This window comes from Somniosus microcephalus, unplaced genomic scaffold (genome assembly GCF_052327205.1).
Source record: "Somniosus microcephalus isolate GS21.2 unplaced genomic scaffold, FLI_Smic_1.0 unresolved_chr1, whole genome shotgun sequence".
NCBI lineage: Eukaryota > Metazoa > Chordata > Chondrichthyes > Squaliformes > Somniosidae > Somniosus > Somniosus microcephalus.
Window position 1 is genome coordinate 10,344,256 of NW_028225179.1, and position 14,258 is coordinate 10,358,513.

Sequence of the window (14,258 nt, forward strand, 5' to 3'; positions counted from 1 at the left end):
TTCAAACACACAGTGTGTCAAATATTTGATTGCGCCATTACGAACTGATGTTCTGTTCCAGACTGTTTAATTTTTGGGCCTTTTCTTACTCCAGATTATTTCCATTCTCATCTCGTTCGCCTTCTACCACATCAAACCCCAAGCTTGCTCCATTTGAGTACACGACTTGTGGGTGTCATAGAATGAACTGTCGTGTCTCACTTACACTCATCTGCCATCAACTGGTCCAGGCAGCGGGCGGTTGAGGGTCGATTGGCCCGACTGCCTGCCTCTCTTCCGGTGGCCCTGGAGATGGAACAGGCGGTGTCCACCGGCAGGCTCGAGGCCTTCCACGACTGGTGGGCGCTGCGGGGACTGGAGTGCATCATCACCCCAGCCAACGAAATTTTAATTTAATTTGTTAAGTTTCATTTAATGGTTTTTTAAGTTACAGTTTATTTGTTTATGGTCCCTACAAAAGAGTAAACTCATCTGCACACCGCAGGGACTGGAGTGCTTATCACCACAGGTAATGAAATGTTAATTTAATTATTAAGTTTCCTTTTATGTTTTAAGTTAAGTTACAGTTTATTTGTTAACACAAAAGAGCACACTCAGCTGCAATTCCTTTGAACCATAGCTTTATAGAACTATCTTGCATAAGTTTTGAAATCTGTTATTATCTGTATCATTTAACCCTTTGTGGATTCGATTTAGTAAAACTCCTCCACACGGACTGCACGTGATAACCTTTGAAAGGTTCTGATCTTTGCAGTAGTAATTTCTGAGCTTGATGGTCTAGTTGATTTAATCTCTTGTTACTAACATACCTTGCACTATTTCTTTCATCGAGACAATTATTTCAAATACTTCCATTATCAGGTCTTTAGCTCCTCCATTGATCCCTGTCAATGATCCTTTGTTAGGGGCTGGGGTTAGGGTGTAGGCTTAGGGGTTGGTGGTTCTGGCTAGTGGTTATTGGTTAGGATTGGGGTTAGTGGTTGGGGTTAGTGGTTATTGGTTGGGATTGGGGTTAGTGGTTATTGGTTAGGATTGGGGTTAGTGGTTATTGGTTAGGATTGGGGTTAGTGGTTATTGGTTAGGATTGGGGTTAGTGGTTATTGGTTAGGATTGGGGTTAGTGGTTGGGGTTAGTGGTTGGGGCTAGTGGTTATTGGTTAGGATTGGGGTTAGTGGTTGGGGTTAGTGGTTATTGGTTGGGATTGGGGTTAGTTGTTCGGGTTTGTGGCTATTGGTTATGATTGGGGTTAGTGGTTGGGGGTAGTCAATTGGAGGTTAGACTTAGGCGTTAGTGATTAGGGTTCGAAACCACTATTAACAACACAGATGTCACTGGACGCATCTTTTTTCATTTCATGTCTTTTAACCTCACACAGACGAGTCACAAAACAGCCTCATGAATTGTTCATTCAAGGAACATTCTTTCTGGCTGGAGCCTGATTTTTTCCCTTCTTTCACATCTCGACATTTCTCACAGAAAAATACATCAGGGACATTAGACTTTGGGATTTGGGGACAAGAACAGGCGGATCCAGGTGTTGGGCTGGTTACATCCCAATCATCAACCTGCCTGAAAAGGGCTTCTGAAAATAACCTGTCACCATCTGATTCCACCGTCATATCTTCATCTATTACCCGCCTTTCACCCTCACTGGAGCACTTTTCACCACCATGACCATTCTCCATACTGAGGCTCTCTGATTTCCGTTTATAGTCTCAGTGTAAGTGGCCCCTGGATTTGCTGTCACAACGTAAGTGGTCCCTGGATTTGGTGTCCAGATTCATTTCCAGCCATTTTGAGATGTCCCTTACCCTGACAACAGAAAGGCAATACACCCTTCGGGACTCTCGATCCTGACTGTAAAGACTACTATCTATCCTTCTAATTATAGAATCCCCTATACGACAATGTTTCCACTCTGCTCCTCCTCCTTCTTCTTAGGCAGTCCCTCGGAACCGACGATGACTTGCTTCCACATTAAAAATGAGTTCTCAGGTGACTGATGAGTCCAGTGCGGGACCTACAGTCTCTGTCACAGGTGAGGCAGATGGTGGTTGAAGGGGCGGGTGGGTGGGGTGCTTGGGTTGACGTGCGCTCCTTGCGCTGCCTGTGCTTGGCTCCTGCTTGCACCCGGCGAAGAGACTCGAGGTGTTCGGCGCCTTCCCGGATGCTTCTCCTCCACTTTGTGCGGTCTTGGGCCAGGGATTCCCAGGTGTCGGTGGGGATGTTACACTTTTTCAAGGAGGCTTTGAGGGTGCCTTTGAAGCATTTCCTCTGCCCACCTGGGGCTCTCTTGCTGAACTGGAGTTCCGAGTAGAGCGCTTGTTTTGGGAGTCTCGAATCGGGCATGCGGACTATGTGGCCCATCCATCGGAGCTGATCGAGCGTGGTCCAAGCTTTGATGCTGGGGATGTTGGCCTGAGCAAGAAAGTAAGCATGCAGGTGCAGCAGGCAGTTAAGAAGGCAAATGGTATGTTGGCCTTTGTAGTGAGAGGGTTTGAGTACAGGTACAAGGATGTCTTGCTGCAGTTGTACAGGGCCTTGGTGAGACCACATCTTGAGTATTGTGTGCAGTTTTGGTCGCCTTATCTGAGGAAGGATGTTATTGCCATGGAAGGAGTGCAGCGAAGATTCACCAGGCTGATACCTGGGATGGCAGGAATGACATATGAGGAGAGATTGGGTCGATTGGGCTTATACTCGCTGGAGTTTAGAAGAATGAGAGGGGATCTCATTGAAACTTATAAAATTCTAACAGAACTGGACAGACTAGATGCAGGGGAGGATGTTTCCACTGATGGGTGAGACTAGAACTAGGGGGCATAATCTTAGAATAAGGGGCTGCCCTTTCAAAACTGAGATGAGGAGAAGCTTCTTCACTCAGAGGGTAGTAAATCTATGGAATTTGCTACCTCAGAGAGCTGTGGAAGCTGCGACATTAAATAAATTTAAAACAGAGATAGACAGTTTCCTCGCTGATAAGGGAATTAGGGGTTACGGGAAGCGGGCAGGGAAGTGGATGTGAGTCTAGGTTCGGATCAGCCAATCCTATTGAATGGCGGAGCAGGCCCGAGGGGCCGTATGGCCTACTCCTGCTCCTACTTCTTATGTTCTTATTAATCAGTCGCTTCTCCCTTGTCTCCGTGGAGCCTGTGAGAAGGGCTTGGCCAATAATCTGTCATTCGGTAACTGTGCAGTGAGCGATCTGATACTCGGCACATTTTAGATTGCTGAATGGAGACTTATTGCCGCCGGTTACAGATAAGAGGCTGACAAATTAAACCTGTTCCTATAGAACAGCGCCAGGAATTACTGACGGTGAACGCAGAATAATAGTACAAAAGGACCGAGATTTTAAAATCATTCCCTTGAAATGAGACTTTAGATTAATTCACTTCTTCCCGGCACTGGAATTGGCGGGCTTTTCCAAAAACAAAAAAATTCAAACATTTCTCCTGGTCGACAATTTCAACCAATGATGTGCTTACTCTCTAATCTGTGGCTCTGTGATTGGTTAAGAAATGGGATTGTGAAGCGGGCCCCCAATCAGAAGTAAGGTCGGGTTAGAGCGGCTCAAACTGCGGTAATTTCAGGTCCCCGAATGACTGAACTGAAATGTCACAATTTCACAAACCCTGTCAGTATCAGTGCCGGACACCACCGTCTGGCTGCAAATAATTCACAAGTTGGACGCTTTTCAGTAACCCGTTCAACGGCTTATGTCCGACCAGACAGCTAATTATTAAAATTATAATCATTACAGGATAACTGCACAATGAACACATGTGTAGACGCGATGTGGCTTTACACTGAGAGAGGGAATGTTCCATCTGAGGAAATAACTCTCGGCGTAAACCTGGTGCAACCGAAAGCGAAATTCAAAGATTGCAGAACACATCACATATCTGTTAATAATATTTCTGACCACAATCTATTTTTGAGAACAATCTACCCCAGCTCCCGTTCCCAGGTCACTGCTCTCTCTGTGAGGCAGTGGGTGCCTCTTAGAAGAGCCTTTGTGTTGTGTTTGGTAGAAAGAGTCGAGTTGTTCAGCCGCCGAATCCATAGAGAGTGCGGCCCTGCCGTTTCAGAGCGTACACCACATCCCTGGCAGTGACCGTCTTGCGCTTGGCGTGCTCAGTGTAGGTGACCGCATCCCTGATCACATTCTCCAGGAAAACCTTCAGCACCCCGCGGGTCTCCTCGTAGATCAGACCCGAGATCCGCTCAACACCGCCACGGCGAGCCAGGCGGCGGATGGCTGGTTTGGTGATGCCCTGGATGTTGTCACGGAGCACTTTATGGTGGTGCTTGGCTCTGCCTTTGCCCAGTCCTTTGCCTCCTTTACCTCATCCAGTTATGATGATTCTTCAGTCAAACTTCTGCTGAATGAAAAGCCAACTGCTTCTGGTTGCTCTTATATACAGCCGACTCTGACCTGACTGAGAAAGTGCAGAGTGAGAGAGGCGGGGAGGGAAGGAGACAGAGTGAGAGATTAAACAGAGAGAGGCGGAGGGGTGGAGACCATTTCAAGAGTGACAGACAGAGCAGAGAGCGGCCTCTGATCTTCCAACTCCACCTCCAGCTTTCTGCAACCGCAAATTTCAAACCGTTTATCGACAGTAGAACCGAAACACAGCGCTCCGCACAAACCCTTACAGACTCGGGCTTCATATTCAAGGGTTTCCTGAAACCAGAATCTTTTAAATAAGGTCCTGTTACAATTCACAATCTGATGTGCCAAATAACTGCCCGAATCCGTGAAGTTAAAGTTTAAGACTGAAGGCTTTTATTAAGTAAGAATCATGGCAGAGTTAACAGAGTTCATCATCGACCGAGCCCTTGGTAGAACATACCAGAAGAGGGGCGGGGCCAGGGAGGAGCATTAGTGGTTCCTCCCGGTGGAACATTCCAGACATTACAAGTACAAGTACAAATATCAGAACACAGAGTTATTTCATCACATTCACCCCCTGCTATAGATTCAGTCTGTCAGGAGGTCTGATAATCCTCTGGGAACGATGTAACTCTTGCTGAGGCTCCTCCTGGAGTACTAACTCCGGTTCATTCGAATTCCCAGAATCATCAGTATTTTCCACACTGAGGGTTTGTGTCTCTGAAGGTCCAATACCACGATTGAAAACTCTACTCTCAGAGTCGAACTCTTTTCGAGCTCCAGCAGGTGCAAGATCTTTAATAGAGACCGTATCCTCTCGCCCATCCGAATATTGAATATACGCATACTGGGGATTAGCATGGAGGAGTTGTACTTCCTCCACCAGTGGATCAGTCTTGTGGCCTCTCATATGTCTGCACAACAACACAGGGCCCGTGGTCGTCAACCATGTGGGTAACGATACTCCATTAGTAGCTTTTCTTAGAAAACTAAACATCCTTTCATGAGGGGTGGCATTCGTCGCTGTACACAAAAGAGACCTTATGGAATGCAGCACGTCTGGCAAGACATCCTGCCAGCGAGAGGTCGGCAGGCCTCATGACTTCAGAAACAGTACGATAGCCTTCCACACTGTTGCATTTTCGTTCTCGACCTGCCCATTACCACGAGGGTTATAGCTGGTAGTTCTACTCATTGCAATCCCCTTCGATAGCAAAAACTGTCGTAATTCTTCGCTCATAAAGGAAGAACCCCTATCACTATGTATATAGTTAGGCATGCCGAACAAGGAAAACAGTTGGCAGAGGCATTTAATTACAACAGCACTAGTCACATCCGGACAGGGGATAACAAAAGGGAACCGAGAGTACTCGTCTATAATATTAAGAAAATAGACATTACGGTCGCTCGATGGAAGGGGACCTTTAAAATCGAGACTCAAATGCTCAAATGGTCGAGTTGCTTTAATAAGATGAGCTGGCTCGGACGGCTTATAGAAGCGGGGTTTGCATTCAGCACAAACATGACAGGTTCTGGTCATTGTCCGGACCTCCTCAATAGAGTAGGGTAGATTGTGGGACTTAATGAAGTGGTTCATTCTGGTAACCCCAGGGTGGCAGAGTGCGTCGTGGAGACTTTGAAGCTTATCTGTACCTAGACTAGCACATACTCCTCGTGACAAAGCATCCGATGGCTCATTAAATACTCCAGGCCTGTACTGAATATCATAGTCATATGTTGACAGTTCTAATCGCCATCTTAAAATCTTGTCATTTTTGATCTTGCCTCTCTGCTTAGTGTTGAACATAAAGGCCACAGATCGCTGGTCAGTAATGAGCGTAAAACATTGGCCAGCGAGATAATGTCTCCAATACCTGACTGCTTTGATAATTGCCTGTGCCTCCTTTTCCACTGAAGAATGTCGAACTTCTGGTCCTTGCAATGTATGAGAGAAGAAAGCTACTGGTCTACCAGCTTGGTTAAGAGTTGCTGCCAACGCAAAATCAGATGCATCACTTTCCACTTGAAAAGGGATCTTCTCATCCACGGCACATACCACTGCCTTCTCAATGTCCCGTTTGATATTAAGGAAAGCCTCCTGAGCTTCCGCCGATAGCGGAAAAGACGTCGACTTAATAAGAGGTCGGACTTTATCTGAGTAGCTAGCCACCCACCCACTGGGCATAGTACGAGAAGAATCCCAGACACCTTCTTAAAGCTTTTACAGTGTGAGGTAAAGGTAATTCCTTAAGTGGGTGTAATCTTTCAGGGTCTGGCCTGATTACCCCATTCTCCACAACGCAACCAAGAATACACAAACGTGTAGTATTGAAGGTACACTTGTTTTCGTTATAGGTCAGGTTTAACCTCTTTGCAGTCTCTAGGAACTTTGCGAGATTTTGATCATGCTCCCGTTGGTCACGCCCACAGATGGTAACATTGTCCAGGTATGGGAATGTTGCTTCCAACGTGTATTCATCCACCATACGATCCATCTCCCGTTGGAAGACGGATACCCCATTCGTCACTCCAAAGGGCACCCGAAGGAATTGGTACAGGCGCCCATTAGCTTCAAAGGCTGTATAAGGTCAGTCTTCTATTTTGATGGGAAGTTGATGGTAGGCAGACTTTAAATCAATGGTGGAGAACACGTGGTACTGAGCTATCTGGTTCACCATCTCAGAAATACGAGGCAAAGGATAGGCGTCTAATTGGGTATACAAGTTTATAGTCTGGCTATAATCGACCACAAGTCTTTTCTTCTCATTAGTTTTAACCACCACCACCTGGGCACGCCACGGGCTACCACTGTGTTCGATGATTCCCTCCTGTTGAAGCCTTTCCACTTCCTCTTTTATAAATGTTTTATCTTCGGAACTATACCGTCGACTCTTAGTCGCTATAGGTCTACAATTAGGAGCAAGGTTCGCAAACAAAGAAGGCGGACTTACGTTTAAAGTAGAAAGGCCGCAGACTGTGAGTGGAGGCTGAGATCCACCATACTTAAGGGTAACGCTTTCATGCTGACACTGGAAGTCCAAGCCTAATATTAAGTTCACACACAATTGAGGTAATATGAGGAGTTTAAAATCCTTATACTCCGTATCCTTAACGGTCAATGTGACTTTACAATATCCAGTTACCTCCGAAGTAAGGGATTTGGACGCCATCACAATTTCACTTCGAGTAGGATACACCTTCAATGAACAGGAGTTAACAAGGTTGGGGTGTATAAAACTTTCAGTACTGCCACAGTCTATCAAACACCCAGTAGGACGACCATTAATCTTGATGTCCATCATAGATTTTGAAAAGGAACACGGTATGGTCTGGTCAACCGTAGCCGAGGCTAGAGTAAAACGATAGGCGGCAGCAGAGAAGACCTCGGGTACAGGATTACCCTTACACACTTTACTAAAATGTCCCCGTTTCTTACATTTAAAACAGGTAGCCTCTCTGGCTGGGCAACTTTGCCTGGGGTGTTTAGATTGGCCACAAAAATAACACTTAGACCCATGGGGCACAGCCGCAACAATAGGATTAAGTGGGGGCTCCATTGGTGTTATGGATGCCTCCATACTCGGAACACACGAGGCTGAGAGAGATGCATGGGCTGATGCATACACTTCTGAATTCTTCTGGGCTACATCTAATGATCGAGCAGCAGCGACGACCGTTTTTAAAACTAACGAGTCATTCTCGACGAGTCTCTGTCTAATATAATTAGATCGGAGGCCAGATATGAAAGAATCACGGATGGCTTCTTCCTGATACACTATGGCAGAGACAGCCTTGTAGTTGCAACCCTTAGCCAAAGCCTTAAGGTCCTGCAGGAAATTGTCCAGAGATTCCTCGGGTAATTGCCTGCGAGTAGACAGGAGATACCTGGCGTATACTTCGTTAACCGACTTAAGGTACTGGGCTTTAAGAGCTGCGAGGGCCTCTTCATATGCAGTAATATCTTCAATTATAGAGTAAGTTTGATGACTTACCAAGTTGGTTAGAAGACCCAACTTGTTAACCGTCGAATCGAACGATGCGATGAAGTGTTCAAAACATCGCAGCCAATGCGTAAATTTCTTCGACACGTCTGCCGAATGCGGATCGATATCCAGACGCTCTGGTTTCAAAAATCGATCCATCTTCCAAAAATTGTTACTTAATAAAATTGATGTGCCAAATAACTGCCCGAATCCGTGAAGTTAAAGTTTAAGACTGAAGGCTTTTATTAAGTAAGAATCATGGCAGAGTTAACAGAGTTCATCATCGACCGAGCCCTTGGTAGAACATACCAGAAGAGGGGCGGGGCCAGGGAGGAGCATTAGTGGTTCCCCCCGGTGGAACCTTCCAGACATTACAAGTACAAGTACAAATATCAGAACACAGAGTTATTTCATCACACAATCAGTAATATTCTCGCCTGTATACAGTCCCTTCGATCACAAGTCGACCCGTCTCCTTCCATGTCAATCTCTGACATTATTCCATCTCCCCACACTTCCCCACACAGACGGGTTCAGCAGTTTACAAACACCTTATTCCAGCTGATTTGGAGAATCTCATATGTTGGGGTTCGAGTTGTGACGCGGGGGATCTCCGCCAGTGTCAGTGTCTCACAGAGACTCTCACCCTGAACCTGTGAACTGAAAATGACCCTGAACTGAGACTGGAGCCGAACACCCCCCCCCCCAGTTAGAGTGAGGCCTGGCCCAGACATCCCATTCTCTCTGTGTTTTATTGCAGACACTGGGGGAGGGGTGGGTGCAGCGAGTCACCAGGGAGCCAGGGTTCATTTGAAATGATTTCAATCTGGAATCTGAGCATGGCCCCGAGACATGGATCATCTGGTTCCGCGATCAGCTCTTTTTGGAAAGACGTGGGTGGCTCTGAAAAGAGCCTTTGGGTTCAGATGTTTACAAGTTGTCCTTTTTACTTTCTTTTGCTCGCTGCTTTCTGAGACTTTGCTGATTTGGGCTTGGCCTTGGCCTTCGGTTTTTCCACCTTCTTGGCCGCCTTCACCTTTCCACCTGTGGCCTTCTTGGGGCTCTTGGGCTTCTTCACCGCCGCCTTCTTGATGATCGTTTTCTTGGCTGCTGGTTTCTTGGCTGCTGGTTTCTGGGCTGGAGATTTCTTGGCTGCTGGTTTCTTGGCTGGAGATTTCTTGGCTGCTGGTTTCTTGGCTGCTGGTTTCTTGGCTGGAGATTTCTTGGCTGCTGGTTTCTTGGCTGCTGGTTTCTGGGCTGAAGATTTCTTGGCTGCTGGTTTCTTTACTGGAGATTTCTTGGCTGCCGGTTTCTTCACCTTCTTTCCCTCTTTCCGCTGGGATTCCTTCTTAGCGAGCCTGAAGGAGCCCGCGGTGCCCGTGCCCTTGGTCTGCTCCAGGGAGCCGTTTCCCACTTTCCTCTTGATACTTAACCTGATCTGTGAACTTAACTTCAGCACATCAATGCCGTTGGCAGCCAGAGCCCTCTTTATCGCGGCCAGGGTCATCCCCTTGCGATCGCTGCCACTCGCCACAACCTTGAGGATCTGCTCGCCCAACGTGGGACCAGCTGGCTTGCAGCGGGGAGCCGCCTTCTTCTTCTTGCTGGGAGACTTGGTTTGAGCGGCAGCGGCAGGAGGAGCCGTTTCGGCGGCTGCAGTCTCAGTCATGTCCGCGACTCTGTAGAAAATCTCTCTGACAGTCAGAGCTGGGTCAGAAATGAAACGAGAGGCGGCGGCACAGAGCAACTTAAAGGCAGCGAGCGGACGGGGCGGAGACATCCTGCTGTCAGCTCCCGGCCCCTCCAGCCTCTCTGTGTCTCTCTCTCCTCATTAACTCTCCGATTCCAATTAAACTCAGGCACTCCACATTCCCAGACTGGCCTCTTTCTGTCTCGAAGACCGGGATGTTTGCTGTCGAGAAAGTTTGATCAGAATTAGAGGCAGCAATTTCAATTTAAAGCCGATTCATTGCTGCACTAATCGCGCTCTCTCACCCCAGCCCCAATTTTTTCTCTGTTTTTTGACTGAAATTTGAAATCAAATAAATCTTCATGTTTAATTCCCACTTCAGGGCTGAGCAGGGGTGCAGAGCGATCCTATGACAGGGAAATCATTGAATTTTACACAAGAGGGTCCCAGAAATCCAGCGATGAGAGTGGACACACAAACACAGTGACATTAGTCTAACCCGCCCGCCCCTTTAACACACTGTCGCTGACACAATGTTCACTCTGCTCATTCACAGCACAATCTGTTCCCAGATTTACAGTTCACAGGACAGGTTTTCCTCTCCGCTCGGCCTGTGCTGCCAACTCTCGGGGTTAGTTGGAGTTTCCCAGCTCAGTCAGTGTTAAACATTCTGAGGCCGGCGCTCCTCACAGTGTCTGTTCCCCAGATTCAGGGGCAAGAGCCAATCACAGCTCTGGCTGTGTTCACCCATATCTGGTTTGAAGGTATTGTTAGAACCGGGTTTTCCTGGTCCTCGTCTTGAGTTCCGTAGTACGAAGAATCATTTCAGGCTCGAGGGTTCGGAGAGTTAAAACAACATTTTATTACTTCCAACTGTTCGCAGTGGTCACACAGTATATTGAGGTCTTTTACAGTACATTCGTGTCCCGAGAGTCACACCGGGTTAGGCACGTGTTGCCAGCATTTACATCCCCGGGAGGTGTCTGACTCTCTTGATGATCCACACGTCTTCTGGCTAAGAGCAAATACCGGTAGGGAAGCCCCTTTTATACAGTGGGACAAGGGTCATTACATCACTTCCCTGGCAACAAGCGTTCTCCAATGGGGATCACTTAAGCCCTTTCAGTTTGGCCATGATCTGGTCTTCAGTCTGGCGGGCAAGTCCTGACTTGTCTCACTGCTGCATATGCCTTCCTGAAGTAGCGGATCGTGATTGGGCACCGCACAATAGCTAGTCAATCATCTTCTAGCTAGCAGTTAAGCCCTTTCAGTGACCTTTATTGCTCGTTAACACTTGGCCGCAGCCTGGGGCAGGTGTCTCTCTTTTCTGCTAGCTTTGCACTTTGCAAAGCTGGGGCTGCTCTTTAATCTAATCTAGACTTTCCTTGTGCAAAGCCATTTTTGTAAGCCAATTCATCGTCCATTTTATTCACATTTCCACAGTATTATACTGTTCGCAGGCAGAAATATGTTTGATTTATAGGAAAATAGAAATGATGATCTCACCGCCCCTCTAGCCTCTCTCTGTCTCTCTCCTCTGAAACTGAGGAACAGAACAGAGCAACTGGTATCCTGTGCATTCCATTCTCAACACCCAGAGACAGCAACCAGAGAGAGAGACAGAGAGACTGTATCAGTCTGAATGTTTGTACTCTGAGCCAGGCACTCCACACACTCTGTTACAGAGATTTAGGGAGAAATGTGTCACAGTTTGTCTGTGTGGATCCCAGTCTGCTTTTAGATGATAGTATTATTCACAGAAAAAGTGAGACATTCTGTTCACCACACATGCTTTGAACTCAGTTTCAATAGACCGAAAACTGAGAGGTTCAGCATCGATCCAGATATAACAGGCAGGGCTGGGGGATAGAGGGACTGGGGATTGATCCTGTACACAAGGCACGGAGACAGACACAGGGGATGACAGTCACGCAGGCCCGGGAACTTGTCTGGTATCTGTCGGCAACGCACCCAGCGGAGACAGGCAGAGACTGATTAAACTCCCCACTCAGCAGCAGTTCAGTGTCAGAGATTGACAGAGCCTGTTCTCTCCATCCTTCCATACAGTATTGGGGAGAGGGGGAGGAGCAGGCAAGTGTTTATCACGCATGCTCAGACCTCTCTCCTGACGCAAATTAAAAGAAGCAACAGCAAAAAAAACAACTTTGAACTTATATAGCACATTTAAATGAATAAATTGTCCCAATGAGCTTGAAAGGAGCGTTATCAAAGAAACATTGTCACCGAGATTGATAAGGAGATATTAGGAGAGGGGAAAGCGACTCTGGACACATGTCAGTTGCTGCCGGTGAGTGTGAGAGTGATGCGAATCCTGTCCCTTAGAGCGATTTGTTTCCCCAGTTCTGTATGGAACAATGGAGAGGAACAGGCTCTGTCAATCTCTGACACTGAACTGCTGCTGAGTGGGGAGTTAATTCAGTCTCTGCCTGTCTCTGCTGGGTGAGTCGCCGACAGATACCAGACAAGTTCCCGGGCCTGTGTGACTGTCACCCCCTGTGTCTGTCTCTGTGCCTTGTGTGCAGGATCAATCCCCAGTCCCTCTATCCCCCAGCCCTGCCTGTTATATCTGGATCGATGCTGAACCTCTCAGTTTTCGGTCTATTGAAACCGAGTTCAAGGCATGTGTGGTGAACAGAATGTCTCACTATTTCTGTGAATAATACTATCATCTAAAAGCAGGCTAGGATCAACACAGAAAAACTGTGACACATTTCTCCCTAAATCTCGGTAACAGAGAGTGCGTGGACCGCCTGGCTCAGAGTATGAACATTCAGACTGATACAGTCTCTCTGTCTCTCTCTCTCTGGTTGCTGTCTCTGGGTGTTGAGAATGGAATGCACAGGACACCAGTTGCTCTGTTCTGTTCCTCAGTTTCGGAGGAGAGAGACAGAGAGAGGCTAGACGGGCGGTGAGATCATCATTTCTATTTTCATATAAATCAAACATATTCCTGCCTGCGAACAATATAATACCTTCAAACCAGATATGGGTGAACACAGCCAGAGCTGTGATTGGCTCTTGCCCCTGAATCTGGGGAACAGACACTGTGAGGAGCGCCGGCCTCAGAGTGTTTAACACTGACTGAGCTGGGAAACTCCAACTAACCCCGAGAATCGGCAGCACAGGCCGAGCGGAGAGGAAAACCTGTCCTGTGAACTGTAAATCTGGGAACAGATTGTGCTGTGAATGAGCAGAGTGAACATTGTGTCAGCGAGAGTGTGTTAAAGGGGCGGGCGGGTTAGACTAATGTCACTGTTTGTGTGTCCACTCTCATCACCGGATTTCAGGGACCCTCTTGTGTAAAATTCAATTATTTCCCTGTCATAGGATCGCTCTGCTCCCCTGCTCAGCCCTGAAGTGGGAATTAAACGTGAAGATTTATTTGATTTCAAATTTCAGTCAAATAACAGAGAACATGTCGGCGATGGGGTGAGAGAGGGCTATCAGTGCAGCAATGAATCGGTTTTAAATCGAAATTGCTGCCTCTAATTCTGATCAAACTTTCTCGACAGGAAACATCCTGATCTTCGAGACAGAAAGAGGCCAGTCTGGGAATGTGGAGTGCCTGAGTTTAATTGGAATCAGAGAGTTAACGAGGAGAGAGAAACACAGAGAGGCTGGAGGGGCCGGGAGCTGACAGCAGGATGTCTCCGCCCCGTCCACTCGCTGACTTTAAGTTGCTCTGTGCCGCCGCATCTCATTTCATTTCTGACCCAGCTCTGACTGTCAGAGAGATTTTCTACAGAGTCGCGGACATGACTGAGACTGCAGCCGCCGAAACGGCTCCTCCTGCCGCCGCTGCTCAAACCAAGTCTCCCAGCAAGAAGAAAGCGGCGGTTCCCCGCTCCAAGCCAGCCGGTCCCACGTTGGGCGAACAGATCCTCAAGATTGTGGCGAGTGGCAGCGATCGCAAGGGGATGTCCCTGGCGGCGATAAAGAAGGCTCTGGCTGCCAACGGCATTGATGTGCTGAAGTTAAGTTCACAGATCAGGTTAAGTATCAAGAGGAAAGTGGGAAATGGCTCCCTGGAGCAGACCAAGGGCACGGGCGCCGTGGGCTCCTTCAGGCTCGCATAGAAGGAATCCCAGTGGAAAGAGGGAAAGAAGGTGAAGAAACCGGCAGCCAAGAAATCTCCAGTAAAGAAACCAGCAGCCAAGAAATCTCCAGT

At 47.5% G+C, this 14,258-nt stretch overlaps 1 protein-coding gene across 1 annotated transcript; it reads right to left on the reverse strand.

Moving 5' to 3' along the window:
* Positions 1 to 8,598: 8,598 nt before the first annotated feature.
* LOC147093417 (uncharacterized) lies at positions 8,599 to 10,185 on the reverse strand. Its single transcript, XM_085973897.1, has one exon. The coding sequence runs from the start codon at positions 10,157 to 10,159 to the stop codon at positions 9,326 to 9,328; it is 834 nt and encodes a 277-aa protein (XP_085830023.1). The 5' UTR covers positions 10,160 to 10,185; the 3' UTR covers positions 8,599 to 9,325.
* Between the last annotated feature and the right edge of the window lie 4,073 nt (positions 10,186 to 14,258).

Bases quoted from the DNA above. Each gene is read 5' to 3' on its own strand.
- LOC147093417 (XM_085973897.1), bottom strand. From the start codon at position 10,159: ATGTCTCCGCCCCGTCCGCTCGCTGCCTTTAAGTTGCTCTGTGCCGCC.